This window comes from Poecilia formosa, unplaced genomic scaffold (genome assembly GCF_000485575.1).
Source record: "Poecilia formosa unplaced genomic scaffold, Poecilia_formosa-5.1.2 Scaffold28, whole genome shotgun sequence".
Classification (NCBI taxonomy): Eukaryota; Metazoa; Chordata; class Actinopteri; order Cyprinodontiformes; family Poeciliidae; genus Poecilia; species Poecilia formosa.
This window is the reverse complement of record NW_006799967.1, coordinates 3,475,925-3,498,415: the sequence shown is the minus strand read 5'-3', so window position 1 is coordinate 3,498,415 and position 22,491 is coordinate 3,475,925. Positions and strand designations below refer to the sequence as shown.

The 22,491-nt window shown below is 38.6% G+C and overlaps 3 protein-coding genes across 7 annotated transcripts in view; all 3 read right to left on the bottom strand.

Annotated features, from left to right (window-relative positions):
- Positions 1-181: 181 nt before the first annotated feature.
- Positions 182-3,930, bottom strand: LOC103135920 (pentatricopeptide repeat-containing protein 2, mitochondrial-like). The gene is made up of 10 exons (XM_007548939.2): positions 3,778-3,930; positions 2,743-2,835; positions 2,534-2,663; positions 2,326-2,443; positions 2,152-2,230; positions 1,992-2,083; positions 1,327-1,440; positions 1,159-1,233; positions 952-1,065; positions 182-846 (listed from the first exon to the last, which is right to left on the bottom strand). Exons 1-10 carry the CDS (start codon positions 3,890-3,892, stop codon positions 625-627), a joined length of 1,152 nt encoding a protein of 383 aa, XP_007549001.1. The 5' UTR covers positions 3,893-3,930; the 3' UTR covers positions 182-624.
- A 4,554-nt stretch (positions 3,931-8,484) lies between these two features.
- Positions 8,485-22,491, bottom strand: part of map1b (microtubule-associated protein 1B) — a 42,478-nt gene continuing 28,471 nt past the window's right edge. Inside the window, exons 6-8 of one of the 2 annotated variants that reach the window (XM_007548938.2) lie at positions 11,680-14,305; positions 11,342-11,571; positions 8,485-10,703 (exon numbers count right to left, since the gene is read on the bottom strand). In XM_007548938.2, coding sequence (XP_007549000.1) covers positions 10,548-10,703; positions 11,342-11,571; positions 11,680-14,305 — 3,012 coding nt within the window. In that variant the 3' untranslated portion in view covers positions 8,485-10,547. Of the gene's footprint in view, positions 10,704-11,341; positions 11,572-11,679; positions 14,334-22,491 lie in introns of both variants that reach the window. The other variant, XM_007548937.2, reaches the window with a different exon arrangement.
- On the bottom strand, positions 14,369-21,388 carry LOC103135917 (calcium channel flower homolog). 4 transcript variants are annotated; one of them, XM_016669903.1, is made up of 6 exons: positions 21,090-21,387; positions 20,738-20,899; positions 18,678-18,750; positions 17,641-17,766; positions 17,377-17,484; positions 14,369-17,020 (listed from the first exon to the last, which is right to left on the bottom strand). In XM_016669903.1, the coding sequence occupies exons 2-6, from the start codon at positions 20,844-20,846 to the stop codon at positions 16,930-16,932; spliced, it is 507 nt and encodes a 168-aa protein (XP_016525389.1). In that variant the 5' UTR covers positions 20,847-20,899; positions 21,090-21,387; the 3' UTR covers positions 14,369-16,929. The 4 variants fall into 4 exon arrangements, with proteins under 4 accessions (XP_016525389.1, XP_007548995.1, XP_016525388.1 ...); XM_007548933.2 differs by having other exon boundaries at positions 21,022-21,386; XM_016669902.1 differs by having other exon boundaries at positions 20,738-21,386.

Here is a 22,491-nt window from a genome sequence, read left to right as displayed (position 1 = left end):
AAAACACAACCCTCCCAAATTGTTCAATTTTAACACAGCATTCTTGGAAGCAGATATAACACAAATACGGTTATTCTTTTTCTTCTTGAAAAAGTTTTAGCAAGACGAGATATGCAGCCAAATACCTGTCAGCAGAACATGAACATACATTTCTTTCAGAGATGGATAATCAAAGGTAATAGGGATGTGCAATGTATCTACAGATTATTGATCTGACTCCAGGAAGAATCATAGTTTTGATTTAAACAATGTCCTTTTCTTAGAGGTACTCTGCAGCTTCAAATAACCATGAGTTATTCTACTTTTTGTTGACAATAAGATCATGTCTGACCTTGCTCCCAGGTCAGACATGATCTTGATCCCAAGATTATGGGAAAATGAAGAGATTTGTGTTGGTAAATTTTGAAAAAGCTCTTCAATGTTTAAAATAAAATAAAAATAAAAGATTATTTCAGTCTTATTTTTTGAATTTAACATTTTTCTATCTGCGTGAGATAAACACCATTGGTTTTCATGATTGTGCTGGTAACAGAGCCCATATTAATAGGGTGCAATAACATCCCGGAAATTTCACATTATAGTTCATCCCCAGTGAGAGTTGATTCTAGGTGTTCGTCTCTGGCTTCACTCCGACAACAGACTGGACTGCAGAGACGTCCGAGTCCTTCGGCTGGTCCTCCTCACCACCTCCATTATAACCGGTTTCCTCTTCCCCGTCGGGACACGGCACAGCATGTCGTCGAGGGTCTCCTGGGTCACCTGACCGGCCTGTTCGAGCTGAGTCACCACCTGCTCCACTTTCATCTTGAATGGTCTGCCTTCACTCCTCAAAAGCAGCAAATCGACCTGAAAACCAGCCAATAGAAAAAAAAAAAAAATCCATATGCCTTAGAACCTTTTTGCATTACAACCTGTCATGTGACAAATCTGACAGCGTTTGTAATCACTTACCACTTCCTTGGAAAACTCTGGCTTTTTCACAAAAAACGACCTACTGGGCGACATGGCTGCCGACAGCACAGAAACAGCCCCTAAAACATCTCCTGACATGATAAGTATCATAACCTGTAACATAAAAAAACACATATAAAATATGCATACTTGACCAAAAACCCCCAATAAATATGTATACAGTGCAATGACAGGCTGCATACTTACTTTAAAGTTTTGACACAACTTGCTGTCAGTGCTCATGATTTGTGAATATATAGAGTGTGCCTTTTCTACGTCATTCTGACACAAAAACAGAAGAGAACAGGGGGTTATTTTTCAAACTATTTGCACGTATTTCTGCAACATCATTAAGAGAGCACAGATTTAACTCACCCGTCTGAGTGCTAATGCTACAGCAAAACAATATGCATGGCGAGTGATGAACTGACCTCTGGTCTGTTCTTCATCTATTAGTGACATAGAGATTCTGTAGCATTCTGCTGTGTTCTGAGCAACAAATAGCAAATAACAAAAAGATCAAACTCTAGACAGAGACACACTTGGGATGGCAAAGTGCTAAAACATGGTTAAAAAAAACACTCGTCTTGCAAAAGCAATAAAACACCATTAACTTTTCCACATTTTGTGATCTGGAACAGCAGATTTAATTTATTATTAGATTTAATGCCATGGAAAAACACAAAGTAATACATTAATGAAACATGCATTCAACTAATTATTAATTAGTCAATATGAACTAATTATGTATTTGTTTCCTCAGAAAAACTGTAATGTCTAAAATTAACTCTACTTAATATTAATGTAATTTTATTTTGGGCAACTGAGGATAAGGGGGTTAATAAAAATGCACACCACACTTTTTAGATAGTGTATTGTCACTCCTCTTCACAATTGTAGAACATTAAATTAGTTCTTTTGCACTGCTTGATCCCATAAAATCCCAGCAAAGAGCACAAATTGTGGCGCTAATGAGACAAAATGTGAAAAAGTTTAAGGGGTGTGAATACTTTTGGTAGGCACTGTAATTTAATCATTACCAGTTTATAGCAGGTAGCAATGGCTAGTGTCAGTGTGTCTTTGTTGAATGGCACTCCTTGGCTCTTCATTGTTCTTAAAACGTCCATAGCGCCTAGAACAACAAACGCTTTTTAGAATATTACCTCTAATGATGCATGTAGGCTGTGACTTATTCCTTACTTTCATATAAGCCTTTAACAAACAACATGTTGATGGCGATGTTAAAAGTGGTTGAATCAATGAAAAAACCTTTCATATCCTGTCCAGAGTAGAAAGAAAAAAAAAACATTAATTGTACAAGTTGTTTCTATTTTGTGTTGTAATTTAATGTAATTAAGGGTTTTGACTTGTTACCTTATCAGTTAAAGTTGCAGCAGCCATTCCCTCCATGCCGAGCTCATAGCAAAGCCTCATGAAAAGTGGGCCAAACTTGAAGTCTCCGTACAAAAGGTTCCGGTTCTCCGCATGATACCTTTTCACATTTCACAAATGGGATTTTTAGTTTTCTAGAAATAGTGAAGGCTTTCAGCCTAACTTGTGTCTGGGACAGAGTAGCACTTACCTATAGATGGCTTTTCGGGCTACTAGCATATCGTCTGGCGTTTGACACAGGTGGAGAAGCAACTTCAGTTCATCTCGCAGAATCAGCTCATTTCTTTGCATCTTCTCTCTGAACAGCTCAATGTAATTGCCTGTGTAGGTGTGTTGACAATTTTAATTTAAGCAAATTTCCACATTAAAACTGAGGCTCAGCATCAAACAGTTTCTCACCAGCTGATCCTGTAACGAGGTGAGCCACAGCAAGCTTTCTTTGCTGGAAATCCTGCAGTTTGATAACATCTTCCGACAACAAATGCCTCTTAGCTGTGGATAGAAATGAGAACAGGTAAAACTAAGTGTGGGCCGTTTTTTGTTGGTAGCATTTCCAGATTAAATGAGGGTTGCAAAACCTGCCTGAATTTACAAGAGAAAGACTGACTGTTTTTCTGTTGGAAAAATCAACAACTGCTATAAATGATGCGGAATATTGTGTGCATTATTAGATGATATTGTTTAGCAAATATTACCAAAGAAAAAGCAAACATATTGCATAAGAGTTATCACTGACTTGGTGAAAAATGTTAAAAATCTGCTTAAATAAACAGGTTTATAAATGCTAAAGTTCCTCAAGGTTCAGTGCTGGGACCCATGTTGTTTCTTCTGCATAACTGATCATACTTGAAACGTTTCTAAACTATTCATTTGTAGTGCTCACAGATGAAACTGAATTATTATGCTTTCTCCACTTTTGCTATGGGGGAAGAGTTGAACAATATTAATAAGTTAACTTTAAATGTGTATTTGTGACAGAATGTTCAAAGGGCCTCCACAAAGGACTGATGTTTGGTAACGCTATGCTGCTCAACATAGTCAGAGGTGAAACGCTTTCAATAATTAAATTAACGAATGTAAAAGATTTCTATATATTATTTTTTTCGAGCATCGATGTTTAAACGACAAAACAGAAGATGATTACTTGTGGGAATGTTTTAAATTCCAGGCCACTTTGAATTGACAGCTGACATGTTTTACAATAACTCCATTCGCCCCAGTCAGTGCAGAACTTTTACAAGCAACTCAAGCCTTTAAGACTTTTTGGAAATGCTAGTATTTCTGAGTTGGTTCGTTTACTATGAATGAACATGTGCTATGCGTTTTCATGGTCTACAACGGAGGTGCTTGCTTTACCCTGTCCTGTAAGTTTCCACAATCATGTGTAGCATGAAACAGGACCGTCGCTGTCGGTTTTCATTTTGTTTCTCTTACCTCCAATGCAGCCCTGGACCCAGCTTGGCCGTAAAACTCCACAGAACAGCCCTTTGCAGGGTTTAGAAAGTAACGACCGACAACATTTAGCAGCTAGTGTCCCCAGCAGCGCCATGACACTAGTCGACCAAACTTACACATGAAAAAAGAAGGGGTGGTATGTGGCGTCGTATTCGAGTTCCGATAAGTAAGTTTACATCGAAATGCTCTGATAATTATTCATAAACTGCCTAAAATAATTTAGAGATTACATTCATATTAAATATATTTTTGAACAAGTAGTACCACAGTAGTTTGACAGTTTCTGTTTTGCAGATAGATTTTGGTATCTTCCAACATGGCGCCACACTCTGCAATGTTAATTTATTTACTTCTCAAACTCCACCTCTAGATGGCGCAGTGATTCTGGTCGTTTCAGAAAAGCATTACAATGTGCACACCGAACATCTGTATGAAATAATAATAATAACCACGTAAAGAGCCATGTTTTCCCTTCTTAATTAAATTGTCCAGATCCACAAAAGCCACATAGCCATTTAAAATGATAGACTTAGATGGTTTCATTGTTTATTTTATTATTAAACCGCAGAACCACATTATTACTTACATTTTAGAGTTTTAGAAAAGAAAAAAAGAAAAAATCAAAACAGCAAATGAATCAAATCTGTACAAAAACAGTATGAATACATTCCCCCTCACATTTAAGGAACATTTAAAAAAATAAACATATTATATTAAAATGACTAAAGAAAAGAAGAAAAAAACTTGTTGCTTTCTTATTTCTTGCAGTGTTCAGTGTTATTCTGTTGTGGAATTTCAAAGCAATGAACAAAACTACACTTTTTTAAAATGATCTTTATGTTTAAAAACATGAATCTGTTACTTATCAATTCTTTTCACTTTTGAGAGCTAATTTAAAATAGTGATGACATTACATACTATTGCAATTGAAAAGCTAGTTCATGCCATGTACATATCTATGAGTACTTTTAAAAGCATATTACTTGATGATGTGCAATAAACTATGATTCTTTTCATGTTCAATATTTTATTTAATACTTTTTTATAGTTTATTATTGTATTATAATAAGCTTATGTCTTTTACTGAAAGTATTTGAATAGACTTAATGATTTAAAAACTATGAAATGGGAAGGTTAACTGTACATTTTGAGCTCAGAGATAAAACGGTGGAATACAATCTGGTACAAATAATGTCGATCTGGTGTAGATCTACTGATACGTCATTACAGGACGCTGCAGGAAGTAGCACTTCCTGCCTTTTTAGGTTTGTGCCCCCACTGACCTGACAAGATTACGTAACAGAAAAGGAGCGTCCTTAAAAGGTTTCTCCTGTATTTTCCTTGTAACGGCTTGACGTCACCATACATTTAAAATGAAACCATGCCTTAAAATAGGTTACACTCTTGCTGTTTATTAGTGCGTATTTCCAGTATGTACGTGTCAAAACTAAAATGTATCGGGCATGTTCAAATAGCTTGCTGAAATCAAACTATTTGAATAATATCTTGATTTTTAAAATGTTTTCTATAAGTCCTGTTACAGGCTTTGGTGGAATTACTATCAATTTTGCTGTCATTTTGAAAAAAAGCATACTGGTAAGTTTTGAAAAGTGAACTCTCTACAGTGGATGCTTCCATAATAAACTCCTATGATAAACAACAATGCAGAGAGAAAGAACTGGGAGGTTCCCCACTGTTGCCGTAGCAACATGATCTCAGCCCATCCAGCTGAGATAGCTCAGCCAATAAGATACAGGTCCCTTGGATAATTTATGGCATCCTGGAAGGTGCATGAGCCTCTTTCTCTCCCAGTTTATCCCTCTGCATAAATATGATTCCATACTAATTGCTCATCTGTACCTAGAGGCAAACAATTCAAAGGAGAAATATCATCATTTATCTGGATATTGTAACACATTAGTGTCTGATTTCCCAGACAAACAGCCAGGTTGAGCTGAGGGACTGCAATTTTTAGATCTTCTTTGATTTATCCTGACATGCACTTCCCTTTGGTTTTGGAAAGCGCCTCGGGTGTCCCGTCATCACTAATAAACGTCCCCACTGAAACGGTTTTGGAACAGCGTGAAAACAGCTGGAGCTGATTGCCCTTGAAAGAAAAAGACAAAGCCTCCGTCTGCAGAAAAACGGAAGATCTAAGTTTGTTGGCAGATGTTTTTGAGATTCACATTGATAATAAATACCTGCTGGTGGATGCTTTATCTAGAGAAAGTCTGGGATGTTGTCTCATTTGTATATTTTTTTTATAATATTATAGCACACAAGAGGAAATAGAAAACAGGTTCACTTAATGTCCAAGCCAGAAGATTGTAATTTAGCTTTTGAAATTTGTAGTAACTCTTATAAAACAAAAATAAATAGAATTACAGTGATTCTCATTACTATCTGCACAACTATTATTTTTGCTTTTTATATCTAAATCAAAATGTCTGTCAGCTTAAAACACACAGGAGCTGCTCAATACATCTCAAATCTATTAAAGCTTTATTACTTCATTTTCTTCTGAGCTCTCGGGGGGCTGGAACCTGTCTTAGCTGTCACCAGGGAAGAGGTGAGCTACAACTTCCACAGATTGCCTGCCTATCACAGGACCAGAGTCATGCACGTGATAAACAACCTACTTTAAGGTCAAACTAAAACTGCCAATTAACCTGACATGCACACTTGGAGCTGCACGAGGAAGCTAAAGTAACAAGGAAATAGCCATGGGCTTGTCATGAGATTGTTATGGTCTGATAGTCTTGATAAAAAAAAAAATAATAATAATTGCCAGTTTCAAGATATGTATTGTAACATGTGAACTCATACTCAACAGTGGCATTTCGAATAGACAGTACACAGCTTTTTTTTTTTTTTAATCGTTAAATTAATAAATAAATGCAGGGGAAGACTTGCACATAGAGGTTTTAAATATTTATATTTTCTACAGTACAAGCTGAACTCAGAAGACACTTTTAGCTCATCTGTCAGCAGTAGTTAGCTGAGGAAATTTAGAAGGAAGAGACATTTTGTGCTTTTTACCAGATATAAAATAAAACTTTATCTCCTGACATTAACTGTAAAATATTTCAATATTAGAAATGTTAATGGATAGTTAGAGCTATCAGATCAAATGTGTATCCTAATTACTTGCCATTCTTTTCAGTAAAATTAATAAACTCATATTCTTGCACGTTTTCTCAAATCAATTTTAATTTCTTCTTTTTCTTTCTCATTTGTCTTTTGTCTATCTGTACTTTATTGTATATCTTAAGCACAGATTCCTCTATATTTACTGGCACCATTGTTAAAAAAACAAAAAAAGTGTATATGCATAAAAAAGCTTACAAAAAATGTATATCTTATTGTAATACCATAATGCTACACTGAAAATTTTTAGAAAAATCAAACTTTTAGAGAACATTTAGAGAAAAAAATCCTCATTTTAAGTTGTTTTCAGTTGAATCACCAGTCACACAATGATTTGGACTCCAAATAAACTGCATGTAAAAGATGACCAAAAGAATGTTCAAAAATCATATTTCTTTTATACTGACCTGATTAACATTTGATAAAATAATCCATTGTTTTAATTTTTTTGTGGTATGAGACTTGACACAAAGTGACACTTGCTTTAGCTTAGGCCGCTATGGCTGGACGATAACGACGATAATCATCTCCATTCTGACCAGGAATGAAGTTCAATTAATGATAACATTACACTAACTGCATTCTGTAAAAGTAGTAATATCAATGCCAAAGAGTTCAAAGTATGGCCCATTCCACCAGTAAAACAAAACCTGTGACTCTGGTTCATGCTACATCTCACAGTAGGAGCATAGATCCATCTGTCTGGCCTTCGTAGCTCAATTTATCAGAAACACTGGAAGAAAAACTCTTCCCCCGGGGCTTCAGTGTCATGTACAGTCAGTCATCGTTGGCCTCATGTCATTAACCTGTCAACTCTTCGGTCCTCTGACATTATACTATTACCAGCCATATAATTTAATTTAAATAGAATAGGAGGGAATGCTCTATAAATCACATTTTAATCACACAGCTGCTATAAATACAGACAAATAGGAGACAGATTGACAAGGCAGACTGGCAATGAACACATTAGGATGCATGGAACTGGGGATTACCTCGGAATTTCATGTCAGACGAAAATTGCTTTAGTCAGTCCTATTCCTCGCAATATTCTTGAACAAGCATTCAGACATTTTCCATTTTTCCATGACACCTATACGCTGTCAGACAAGACGCTGCCAGAAATGTGACATGAATAATAAGTACTGAACATGTCAAGTTGTTTTTGTTTTTTCTCAGAAAATATATTTCCCTGAAATCGAAAAGCTGAAATCGGCCACCAATCAGTGCAAATTAACATCAGCTGGTCAATTGGATATATAAAAAGTTATGACATCACCAAGGCATGTTGAGTAAAACCTAAAAGCTTCTTTAAGATCTTTGCAACCGTTCTGCTGTAAAACTTTCAAATGCTACTGATTGCATTTCTAAACTTGAGACACATTCGCAAAGATGAAAGAACGCCATTTTAATATAAACCAGCCATGGTCAGGATGGTGTTGTAAATTTACTCATTTTCTCCACTCTCTTTGTATCATATGTTAATAAAAATTGGCTTTAAACAATGGGGGCAGGGGGAAAAACTCAAGAAGACAAATCTTTATTCTTTCACAACAGATTTTATTGTGGCTGTCCTTTAATTTGTGGTTACTCTTACATAAGATTTGCCATAACAGGTACTGTAGAGGACAGATAGCACACAAACATCTGAAAGCACTAAGGAAACTAATTGCTATAGGTTACATATGAGTCTGGGGGAAAGGGCAGAAGGGATGCCAGAATCACAAGACAAATATACCACACAGCTGCAGACAAACATTTTTAAACTTCTTCCGAGAGAAAGACATGGTGGGAGAAAAGGCAGATAGAGAGTCAGAGAGAGAGAGCGAAAGAGAAATAGAGGAAGTGAAGGGAAGGAACCAGAGAACAGAGAAGAGAAATGTCAGTTCAGTTTGACAGTACGTTCGTGGTGATGTGGTGGTTTTGAGGTTCCCCTGCGGGAAAACCAGTCTGTGGTGGTATCATGAAAAACTGACGTCATTTAAGAAATACCCAATGAGACTACATTGGATAGCCCAAAATACCAGAGCATGTAATCAGTGTGTGGTTGCTTAAATGTTCCTCCATATGCTGGCCTGTCAGAGATGATTAGTGGCCAGTTTACTGTAAGTTTGATGTGAGTCATGTTTGTTCTTTAAAGTGTCTAGTGTTTGGTTTTACATACTTTTGTCAAGAAACACACAAGCCATTCACTCTCACCTCTGTGTGCTGCCTCCCTGGTGACCGAGATTCTTCGAGAAGTTGGTTTGCTGTCGTTCTCACCCATGTTTTGTTCTTTTTTTTTCTTTTTGGCTGAGAATGAAAATGTATGACACATTGTGCCCAAGGTCGTGTTTTCTGTTACTACGGCGCCACTGCCTTTTGTTGGAATTTGTGTGGAGTACATATGTCATTGAAAACTTGCAAAAATCACTGATTGGGTGCTTCTTTTTTCCCCCCCTTTTCAAAATTAGTCTTTTGTTCTCTCATTGTAATTTCTTGTACGTCCTAAAAGCAATTCTGAGCAAAAACCTCATTAAAAGTAAGAAAAGTTCCAGTATAGCGTAACTCATGCATGCCTCCCAACCACTCTATTGGCCACAAAGCTATTTATAATTATAGTACAATTTAGAAAAACAAGACATTGTAAGGATTATGAAAATATCCTGCTTTGCCAGCTTTACAATGGGAAAAGGCTTTAGCTCACTCACTGATTACATAAAAAAACACTTCTAAGAAATAAGATAAGGTTCCCTTTTTCTTGAATTAGCATAAAATCTGCAAGTAAAACAGATATTCCAAAATTAAAGCCGTTCCTCTACATTTCTTTTACAGACAATAAAGTCTATAAAATGATTTTGTACACACTAGAGTTTTCTGAACCCATTAAATGATGTAAAAAATTAAATAGTCATAAACAAAAGTTTTAATTTACTGTCATAGCTCACTGCAAAACATATTGTTGGCATAGTTAAATAAATAATACAATTCAGCTAACTTAAAAATTAAAGGAAAAAACAGATTCTATTGGTAGCAGCAGTCATTATATTAATGAACAATGATCTCAAGCATCCCAGTCTATTATCATTTCTCACTGTAGCTGTCACCATTTAGTAATTATTGGGTCTTCAGAGTTGTTCATCCAATCAGGTCTTCTACATTCACTTTGACTCTCTAAGGCAGTTACAGAAAGACATTTTTCCTCCCATTTGTTGTAAATAAAAGCTGTTGTTTCAGAACAACAGCTTTTATTGTTGTTCTGCTTGCCAAAAAGCTCTAACTGAATATTACAGAGCTTTATGATAATACAAAAGAATCAATAAGTATTGATCAGGAGACTCAGAGGAAAAAAAAAAAGTACCATCATTATGTGACTATATTAAAACTGGCAAGTCTGGACATTCAGGGGGTGCTGCTGGTTTATTTGGGTTTTTGTCTCTTTGATCCTTTCATCAGGATCAAGCCGAAACATGAAGGCCCTAATCTTCTTCTTTTGGTAACATTAGTTAATGGTCATTACAGGTTTTCATTTCATTCAGTGTTTTTGTGTCAGTTCAAGCTTAGTGCTACATGGGTTTGGTTTTCTTTGAAGACAACACTCCTTTCTGGCATTTAGAACAAGGCTACAGCTCTATCTTACAAGCTGGGAAGGACTCATCTTGCATGACAACTGTGCTGCTGCTGGCCAGAACCATGATGTTCAGCTCCTGCTGCTTGTCGTGGGTCTCCTGGTACCACTCCCTCATCACATCTGTGTCGTGGGTTGGAATTAGAGTAACCTTAAGGAAGCAAAGGGAAATTATTTGATGAGAGTACATTTCTGAATCTGGTCAGAACACTGATTGCAGGTTTAAAGGAACAGTGCATATTTCTGCTACGGGGTTGTGTGGAGTAGTCTTGAGTTGTCAGTGACTTAAATGCAATGGTCAGCACCTCAAAACCTCAAAAGTTTTGTACTTGTTCGTTTTTATCATTAAGTTGCTCTGAGTATTATTAATCTCTGAATTTATTAGCAAGGTTGTCATGAGGCAAACACAAAATAGTCTCATTGTATGATAAGCAAATAAAAAAAAAAATCAATATTGTGCAGGACGATGGCAAAAGCAAGGAATATAAAACCACAAATTCAATGTATGTTTTTCACTTTCAACTAAATCATTTGCCATGATTTTATTGCTTTCTAATTTACTTAATGTTCTCATAGAATATTTACTGGACAATTATTCTACTTGGAATTTATAAGACTTTTTTTAATGTCAGGTTTTCACCACAGGTAAGATTCTGATGAATCTTAATTAGTCGAAGAAAATCTTTCTTCAAAAACAAGTTTTTTAAATCAATGATGAATTTGTTCCAATCTTTTACAGGTTTTTAGCACTGGATATATTTACAAGCTCACTGGTTACTTAAAACTTACCTGCATGCCGTTTCCCCACTGGGTTTTTCCTTCAAGTAAAGCATCCAAGACGGCTCTACTGGGTTCCTGAGCTGATTGATTGTTGCCACTGACTACATAGTAAGAGGAGCGGACACGTTTAAAGAATTCAGCATCCACATTTTTGGCACTGCAGTGATTAGGAATGTAAACCAAATCCATGTACACAGGAGGGCAGTTGGACAGAGGTGGCACTTTCCCACTTCCGGTACCTGAAAAAGATTTTTGGTTTTTGTCTTAGTCAAAGTCTCAACTGCATCAAATACTGTATGTACAACAACACAAGCATAAAAGACGATCTTGTTTAAAAGAATACCCACCCAATGCAGAGCTTTTCACACCTTTGGATGCAGACGTATTGGTTGCATTTTTGACATCTTTTCCTTCTCCAACACCCTTCTTTGGAGAAGCAGTCTTTGAGTCCTTAACCTTGGACAGACCACTCTTCCTGGCTGGCGATGAGGACTTTTTCAATAGCTTTTTCTTTCTGGTCTTGTCTCCGCCATCTGTATTTGCATTGTGAAGGTTTTCTTCAGCCTTGAGGGCTTCTGGGTCCACCATACAAACATCATGATTACCTGAAGTTGGAGCAGAGTCCCTGAGTGCCAGTGGAGGTGGATCAGCATGCCTGTATGTCACAGTTCTGTCGCTCGGCAAAGTTTCAGAGTCATCTTCAGAGTCAATGTTTGCATCTGCTGTGATGGAAGGGCACTCTTCTGTTCCTGGAGGTACGTCTGAGTCTGTCTGTGATGGGGCAGATTCACTGATGGATGTGGGTGGAGTATCCTCACATTGCTTGGCAGACAGCTTACCTCCTGGTGGCGGGGGTCCACCACCTGACTTGGCCAGGGGCTTCTCCTCATCCAATGTGTTTTCTTCATTAATAAAGTATTCTAGAGGGTTTGGGTTGATGAATGATGGTGACAGCTCAGTCTTGGGGTGACGGTACTCACAAGATTTCACAAGGCAAAGATCAACATCTGTCTTGGATGGAGCACAGAAGCTCTTTTTAAGGGAGTCTGGTTCCCTAGAGCCACAGGGAGAATTAAAATCGTAAGGCTCAAAGGAGAGAGGTAGTTCTGATGGTGAAGGAACTTTTGGACTTGTAGAATTCTTTTCAAGTACAGAGTCATCACATTTGAATGGATTTGTTTCTGTTTTGGGGGAAAGAGTATCTTCTTTTGGAATATTGAAAGATGTAGATGGGGAAGGAACTTTGGGAGGTGATGGTGACTTGTCAAGTTTCTGCTCCGAATCCATTTTGGCTGTGGTTTCCGAGACTGGACTGATGCTCGTATTAGCCGGGGGACCTCCTAACACTGGGGAGGGTTCATTGGAATGGGGAGACAGGGTAAGAGATGAGGCTTTTGGGGTGGATGGAGACTTATCTGTCTGCTCCACAGCAGAATGTAGGTTCTCTGCCATTTGACATGGAGCTGTAACAGAAGACTGAGATGCATCTGAAGGGGTTGCCGAAGTGGCTCGGGCTGAATCCCCTCCTTCAAAAAGCAAAGGGTTTTCTGTACATTTTGGTTCTCTAGACGCCTTTACCTCTGTTACATCTGAGGGACTGTAGTCCACTTCAGTTGGACCATTTTCAGTAGCATGAGAATTGCTGCCCAGTGACTGGTGCTCTGGAGATTGCTTACTGAAATCCAGGGCTAAGGAATGATCGGGTGACTCCTGGCCAAACTCTAAAGACATAGTGGAATGCTCTGGAGATTTTGTGTCCTGCGTCTGCACTTTGCTTTTAGTCTTAGGTGAGATTTCTGGGGAGATAGACATTGGCCTTGGACTATCTTCCTTAGTTGGTGATCCCTCTGCCTCATGAAAGGTGGTTGGAGTCTGAACCACTGAGACAGACAAAGAGTCATCAACCTCTGTTGAGTGAGGTGAGCCTACCTCAGCATGCAGAGAAGGAGAACCAGTAGTTGGTTCTGGCAACGAACTAGTGGCCAGAGAAGCTGTGGATGCTGAGGCTAAGTGTGAAAATGTATCTTCTGCAACCACTTCTTCCAGGGGAGTTTCAGACTTGTCTGATGTAGTGCCCTCCGAAATAGACATTTTACTCTCTTCTTTAAAAGTTGTAAAAGCACCGGAGTCAGATTCATGTTTGTTCAGTGGCGGTGAGGACAGCAGTGAATGGCTGATCTCTTCCTGTTTCTTAGCCTCTGCATCGATGGGTGATGACTCCTGTGGGGATTCAGGCTCAAGTACAGATGGGCTTCTTGGAGCGGAATCTGTCCTATCTACTGGTGATGATTTTTCTACTGCTGGATCATTAGGCTCAGAAGTAACTCCACTGTAGGACTCTTCTTTATCACTTGTGACATCCACAATAATTGGACCCTGTGAGCTGTCCTCTGAAAGAGGTGGTAGAGTTTCTACTTTCTCATCAACTGGTGACTGATAGTACGGTGTGTGACCAGAGGACTGAGGCGAACTAGCTCCTTCCAAAGGTTTGTCATCAGGGCTCTTGTAGGAATCAGCTGTGGCTTGGGTGCAACTTGTCAGGGTGGATGACAGTTCTATTGGAGCAACCATCGTTGAAGAAGGATGAATGATGTTCTTAACCTCCACTGAGGGAGATCGAACAACAGGAGATGTTGTGGAGACCGAACAAAGTTTGACTGAGTCATGCCTTTCATTTGACTCTTGAAAAGTTGGAAATTCTTCAGCTATTCCACCTGATGGAAGCTCTTCACAAAACAGATCCTCTTTTAGAGGCGAAGGGGGGGATACTGTTAAAGCAGAATGGTGGTAGTCTTGGCCTTCTGTGACGTCACTCTGAGAAAAACCTGTACCCGGTATATCTTGAAGTGGAGAGAGGTTCTTTTTCTCAAACTCTGCTGACTCTGATTTCCCAAACCTTTCAGCATCCTGCGATGGAGATCCTGTCTCGTCATTGGGTGTTTCATCACTCAAAATGTCCCTGGGAGTCAACATCTCATCCATGGGAGTAGGCAAACTGGAGATTTCCATAGTGGNAAACAAACAAGCAAACCCAGCACTGGTAGTAGCAAGTTTATTTCACCAAATTCAGAATCAGACTTCACATCACAACACACAATGACTGTACACGTACCTCTTACAGCTAAAACGGCATTAAACACCCGGCGGCAACAGATGAATCAAGCGGGCGAATTGCTCGAACTAAATAAAGACAATAAATCAAATGCGTGTGGACCAGGAGAATAACCAACAGTGATGTTCCTTAAACATTCACCAACACCGGAGATTGCTAAAGTGTTTCAACTGGTTAAAGTGACACAGTAGTTTCAAAGTCGTGCAGCTGGCGCTATGTCTGTGTGATACCTGAGAGCTGTCCCTGGTGGTACATTAAATAAAACTTTATCGTAAACTGACAGAATAGAGACTTTTAGACGGCGAAGGCTGTAAGAGACACATGCAAGCAGCATTCGTTTTTCTGGGGCAAGGCAATAAAAACAGCTAAATCGTACAATCTCCGTCTCGCTTATCATGACTAAGGTAAACCATCACCCTGCCTAATGAGTGGCATGCAGTCCCTGAAGAAAAACACTTCCCTCCATTAAACCGTTAATAATGACCCAATTCTTTTAAAGAAACAGAGAAAGAACAAAAAACAAACAAAAAAAAAAAAACAATTTTACAAAATGTTTTACAAATGGTCACACATCCCAGCTCCCTATAGGCTTCACAGGCTGAGCTACACTAAATCAGCTTATCTGGGGATACAAAAAAGAAAAGGACACAAAAGTCTAACACAAAACTAATAAACTGTGTGGAAATCTTTGGACAAACCAGATACATTCAATCCCTTTTGCCTTTGTTCATAAATGCCCACAAGCCACTGTTCAGAGGTTTTTGTGTGCCATGTTATCAGACCTTAATACATCTTCCTATTATGAACTCCAGGTTTGGCTGAAATGGGGTTAAAAACTCAGGAGTCTGAGACTTAATTGATCAAAGCCCATAAAGTCAAAACTGTTCAAAAAGTGAAGGGAATACAAGATTTCTCATTTGATCAAGAAAACAAATGAAAACAAAAGAGGTAAGTAAATACAAAAGCTGTGAAAAAAAAAAAGACAGTGAAGAGGTTAAGGAAACACTTTAGGTTTTATGAATAAACAGAGATCTCCATATTTACTTTCACCCCTGATAAAAACGCATTGAAAGCTTTAAAATAGATTTGAATTACTGAAGAAGTAATTTCCCTCACACTGGAAACCCTCCTGAAGTTCTCAAACACAGTGAATCGACATTTCTAAGCACATCCACTGCCAATCCTCCACACTTATGTTTGGTGGGAAGATAAGCTTGGTTCCTCGTCCAACACAACACCAGGTTTAAAAAAAACAACAAAAAAAACGTTCTAATTATTGTTCTCACTGTAAATTTTATCCAAATTATCCAAAAGAAACCCACCTGCCTGTTTTCATGTTTTCCCCATTCATTTTCACATTTTTCTGTAGCAGACTGTCGCGATGCGGTAATAAATGTTATTCCCTTTTGGGCTTTTTAAACATCATTTCCTTAACTGTATCTGGCTTGATTGGATAATTTAAAACATCAGTTTTAAATGAAAACCGGCACAACAACAAAAACAAGGAATAAACTAAATCCAAACATCATTGTGATTTATGAAATTGCACTGCTCTACTCCTCTTTCATTTTAAATGTGTCCTTTTGCTACAGAGAGCATCGGACATTTTAACTCCCATGTAGTGGGCAGACCTGTGGTTTCTTTTTGATAAACTCAAACTTTATAACGGAAGCATTTCTGCATGTGTTCCATTTTTATTACTAATGTTACATCCCCAGTAAGACTCAGTAGTTTCAAGTGACAGAGTTTCGTTTTCCCTAAAATGCAGCCACACATCTGTGTAGTTATTTGTGGCCTCATCATGCAAGACCAGAAGATTTCAACCTCCGGACCACGATCCTGGCTAGCTTGGCTTTTCGCTCCAAGTCAGGTGGAGGTTTCATGTAAAAATATATATTAAACAGTCAAATTTGTTTGTTCAGCTGGTGGGATAACTACCACTGTAAATTGGTTTTCCTTTCCCCCCCTGAAGAACATAAACTCAGTTCTTACCACTTTTTAACGGTCATACTGTCATTAGTAAATAGTAAAAATGTCAAATCTTTTGCTGGTGAGCTTCCGGCCCGCACTGCATGTCTCTGCATTGCCTGAACAAGCTGAGCTCCATTTTGTTTCTATCACAATCATTTCACGTGTAATTTACTGGGAGGCTTTGAGGAAAAAAAAAAAACAGTTTTTGTAAAAGTAAATGTTGGTTAAAAGAAAACAAACTAAAATCTAAAAGAAGAATTTAAAGAATAACCTCAAAAGTGTTGAGCATGGTGATAAATTCCATCTTTTAGATTGGAGGTAAATAAATCAATTCAACGTTTGTTGACAGTATTGGTTCAGAACAACAACAACAAAAAAAATGCACCAAACTAAGCAGTTAAATAAACAACTATGTAGTGTTGGAAAGGAGAACATGACAAAAGGTAGGATGAACAGAAAGGTCCAAGTGAAAAAACTGCAAAACAAGACGAGGGGAGGAGGAGAATCAGATTCCTCACTCCGGAGCTCCGTTTACTGTCCCTGCCGTCCGCTCTTCGTCTCCCTGCTTCTGGTGCTGTAGTCTGGCGTAAGTCACAGCGTCTCCCCTGAGATGGCCGGGGGAAAAAAAAAAAAAAAAAGAAGAAGAAGAAAAAGAGGAAACGGGATGCGAAGGAAGGGTGGCAACAAAAATAAGTGGGAAAAAATAAAGAAAAAGCAAGCATACAAGAATCAGAGTTAGAATGGATTAGTACAAAACGCACTCAGTTTAAACCTATTTGCATCAAAAACAGGGAAGGTCATTAGAGTGGCATTGTGTTAACTGATTAAAATGTTGTGAACTGCCTTTAACGTGAGAGCCTGTTATAATGCGAGTCATTGGGAAATAAATAAAAAAAAAAGACATGTTTAAATACAAAGGCGTAACGTGTTGCATGCTTTTAACCTATAGAGGCCATCTCACTTTTTGCCTAAAGATGCAAGGCCATAAAGAACTCCTGTGGCAAAGGCGATGGCGTTTCCAAACAGCGTTGTAATGGAGAAGCTCAGGAACACGGGAAACAGGGCCATCCTGAGGAGAAGTGACCAAAAAGGACATTAAACAAAAGGCAAACGTTTAGAACATGCAGAAGTGATGAAAAACAAAACTTTCGTACATAAGTGTTTATGCTTAAAAGTCCAGGTTTCTCAGACGTCTGCCGTTTTGACAATGGATGCTTGTTCTTACCCGCAGTAGAAGAGGGCTTTCTGCCAGGGCTTGAGTTTGTCAGCGCGGGCTGCGATCGCATTTGCAAACTCTATGAACTGGCAGCAGAATGGGACCTCACAAAGGAACAGCACAAAGGCATTCAACCTTGAGACGAGAGGGCGGGGCCACAAGCACAGCAGAACAGGGAATTATTGGGAGCAGCGCGCCAATCTCAGACACAGAGAAACAAATCAACGAGAAGAGAAAATAACAATTAAGCTGTCAAAAAAAAAAGTCTTTAGCATAATATAAATCATAAATATGTCTCGCAAAACGGAGGGCGTGAACAAACTTACAAGTGGCTCTGTTCGGGTGTTTGTTGGAAGGCTTTTCTTGTGATTTCAGACAGACATACTTTCCTGTTTGGCTTTAATGCTCAATATCTGATGTTCTGTTTTAAATGTGAACCCTGAAATTAGAGGTTTGACTCTCCATACACATGAGATTGTACAATAAAGACATTCTATTCCATCTACGCTTCTCAATTTTTAGGTTTTGACGATGAATCCCAGTTAGATTTAGGTCTGGACTTTGACTAGGCCACCCCAACACAGAACATACTTTCATCTAAAGCAGTGGTTCTCGATCCTGGTCGTCAGGGCCCCACTGTCCTCCATATTACAGATGTGCAGCTGTTCCTGCACACGTGGTTTAAATAATTACACTCCCCCCTGCAGAAGCATGTTAATCAGCTATCGTTTTAAATCAGGTGTGTGACCTCAGGGAAACACCTAAACATGAAAAACAGTGGATCAACCAGCACTGATAAAAGATTCCACTGAATCTCTGGCTGTAGGTTTATTGACGTTGTCCTGCTGGAAGGTGAACTTTCACCCCAGTTTGGAGTGCTGGCCATGCTTGCTAGTAAATATGTGCATGAAACAGCTTTATTTTAAAATTTAACCTGCTCTGCTTGGTTGGGTTAATGTTTAGAAAAAAAATATGTATATTTTATTATTTTGTGCTCAGCAAAACAAAACACATTCAGGTGAACATTTACAACTTGAGAAACTTACACCATCCATACTCCAGCAGCGATGTTTAAAGGGTTCACAGTGACGCAGTTCCACACTCCCGAGACAGCGCAGGCTGCATGCGGAGGAGACAAAACGAGACGGCTGTTTTTTTGTGGTAAAACAGATGGCAGGTCGCGGGATCGGACACAAAACATTACGGCGCACCACAAGACGTTGATCTGTACGGTAAACTCCTCAGAGGAGAGGGTATCGCTAAATGAACGACGAGGCTGCGAAAGAGATGAACGTCAGCCACTTCTGTGTTTAATAAAAACATGACAAGTACTGCAAACAGCAGGATGTCTCTGGAAATCAGCACATTTACACTCCAAACACACCTGGAACGCCTTGTCACAACTTTCACTTAAAATAACTATAACAAATAAAAAAATAATAATAATAATTACAACTGTTTCAGAGTCTAAATAGATTTGAATTTTATGAGTAACACTAACCACTTCATGACTAGAATGACACATTTTTACTTCAGCTTTTTAAGCTTTTCTTATTCTTGGCTTTAATAGCAGGGTGCAGGAGGGGTTACTCTAAACAACATCTGAAAACCCCCACATATATAGACCATCAGAAACAAATACGTGTTGAGCTGATTGGAAGCAATTATGTTGGAAAAAAAAAAAAAGGCTCTGAGGTAAGTGAAACGCGAGTGTCGTGTTCATATGTTCTAGGAAAGCTGTGAGAAAACTCACGGAAACATGATCAGAGTGGGAATTAGAGGGAGAGGGTGAGAACTGGCAAAATCTCACTTTGCAGAGGCGCGTGAGATACAGCAAATAAGAGCAGAAAAATAGAAAGAATGAGATTGCGCAACAAACTCCTCTGACATTCAATTACTGCACTGCAAAAATTATAGTAGAGAAACTTCTGAACAAGGATAAGGCTTTAGGTCAATTACGATTCAACAGTTAGAAGGAAAGAGTCACAGTAAACCAAGAAACGCGTTTTATCAGGTACTCCAGGATTGCCTCATGGCTCCGTGAGGCTATATTTGGGGTGGAAATCTGAAAAAAATTATTCATGGCTTAGACTCAAACGCGACTTCCAGGATGACAGAAATAAAGCACTGGAAAATATTTCTAAAAAAATCAAAGCATATCAATTGTCATTAATGCTGCCATTGATATGTTTTTTCAACTGGAATTAAACAGCTCAAATGTATATCACTGAATATAATATTGTGATAAATACAGGACTGCATGAAACTGGATCTGAATAGAAATATTTGAAAATGTTAGGTGATTTTAACTGAATCTGGATCTGAAATGGACACGTTTACCTTGAGATGACATTTGCTGTGAATTGGCAGAATATAAAATAACTTGAACTAAATGTAATTGAAGATTTTCAGCCTACTAAAAACAAACATTATGTACATCTTAATATTAAAGACTTTTTAACTTACTTGGTAAAAGAAATGAGCCCACCTGCCACCTATCTTTTGTATTTTCACCATCCACTTTATTTGAAAAAAACTGCTTCAGCACCAGGCCTCACAGCAGATCATTGCTCCCTCACACTGTCCATCCCTCTTAATAATACAGGAGTCATTGAAAATGCAGTGGTTAATGTGATACAGGAACTGTGACTCTGGTGTCACTGGGGAGGAAAGAGGGAGGGGACGGAGGGCTGCAGTGCTGCTGGAAAACTGCAAAGGCACCACCAAATCTGTCTCACGCCGAGATGGATTGTGCTTTTACTGAAGGGAATATTCAGCAAATCTGATGTTGTGTCACTCCTCTTCGAGAGTATTAAGGCTGGTTGAGAGGGGGAAAGCAAACAAACCAGGCGGCGCCCCGCTGCAGCGAGGGGACAATGAACAAGCAGCAGGGACAAAAGATGAAGCGGTATTTACACGCTCAAACGTCACACTCACAAAACGGATCCTGTCCCAACACAGCCACGAGTAAATACACAAAACAAATAATTCAATCACAAGCACAAGAATAAATTCCCCCGAAAAACAAAACAAAACAAAAAAAGTAGTGTGGCAAATAAACTACATAAAATGTGTAAACTTGAAGAGGACACTGACAGCTACTTACATATTCCTCCCAAAACCCCAGCGATTTTGCAGAGCCATCTGTACCACCAGGTCATGCCATCATCATCCGGAGCGGCTTTGCTGGGCGCTGCTGTCTCTTCGGAGCTCATTGTGGGGCTTTTTCTGCTACGGCTTTCAAACACCCACGGGCAGATTTCACAGCCTGAAACCACCCAATAATATCCAAGTTAAGTTCGCTCCAGGCAACAAAACCAGCTGCCAACTAGCCTAATACGCCACTACGCTCCAGTTCGGTGAAACCAGGTACAATTCCAACTTTCTAACCTTTTATATATATATGTGTATATATATATTTTTCCTTTTGTGTGCTGGTGTCAGCTGCCTGATGTCACCAGCTGCCTTCGCCCACGGTTCTCTGTCCCCGTCACTCCGAGCCAGCTAAGCCTGTGCTAGCTGATGGTCACAAGCAGTAGCATCGCCACCAGCTGCCGCTAGGAGCGGATATCACCGACGCATATGTCCTGGAACTCCCAAGCCGCCTTATAAATTACTAAAATACCGAATGGAAACACCTTATTACATCGGCTAAGGGTCAATTTAACGGGTTTGGATTAAATAAAAGCAGCTTCGTCTTGTTGCTCACTGCGGGAGCTCTGCCAGCGTCAGCGGTGCGTGGTGGGAGGGGCTTAAAATGCGTCATCCTTTGTTTACAGTCGACACAGCTATCTGTATGTTTAGCTTTAATAGGTTTACTTTAGTGCTTCATTCATGTTTTCAAAGCACAAAAGTAGTTAAATGTACTGAAAATCACAGTGAAATGTTAGCGCGTTAAAAAGTAATATTGAAATTTCAAAGAGTACAAAAGAGAGATATATTCCAGGCCTGTTCGGTCTGTTTATTTCCAAGAGTAGGCTTGAAACTGAAAACAAAAAACAAAAAAACAAAAAAACTGCAAAACGCAGGATTCAAAAAAACTTGAATAGTAAATAACACCATTAAAATCTGATGTCAACACAGAAATGTTGAAACATGAGCAGTTGCTCAAAGAGCATTCCATTCAACCATCACAATGGAAAGTTGAGTGGAAGGAAAACATGATGGCAAAACGTACATAAGGAACATGAATTGTAGATAGCCATGTCATTTGTTGGTGTTGGTTCACTGTGTTTCATCAAGTTCGACTGACACACTTTCTGAGGTCAGAGTTGGATGTTTGGATTTGTAAAATGTCAAATACAGAACCATGCACATTTAAAAAGGTTATTTTTAATGGCACTATTGGCCTTTATTTCAAAAACAGAACCTTTAAAAATATGTACATTTCTATATTTGACATTTTGCAAATCCATCATGTTGTACTGGGGGAAAAAGCAGTTCTGATGCAGTGTCCCTCTGTAGACTTGGGTTGTCTGAGGTTTTAGAACAACTCTGACCTCCATAAAGCCAGAAAGAGTGTCAGTAGAACTTGATGTTCTATGTGGAAAGCCTAATTTTTGTATGTGCACATGCCAACATTGTTTTAAACAATCTTTAAAAAAAAATTTATCAGCTCTATGATTTAAATCAGTTAAGAGTGAGAGACTACTGGCACATGTCCAGGCTGAAGGTTCTTACTGGTAATATTTTGCAACCTATCAGTTTAATCCTCGGCATACAATGACACCAAAGAAATTCTTAATTTCTTAGTTTTGTTCATTTCAAATCTATTTTATTATTAAATATTTGCACACCTTTAATCACTCGCTCATACATCTATACCGGATATACAAAACACAACCCTCCCAAATTGTTCAA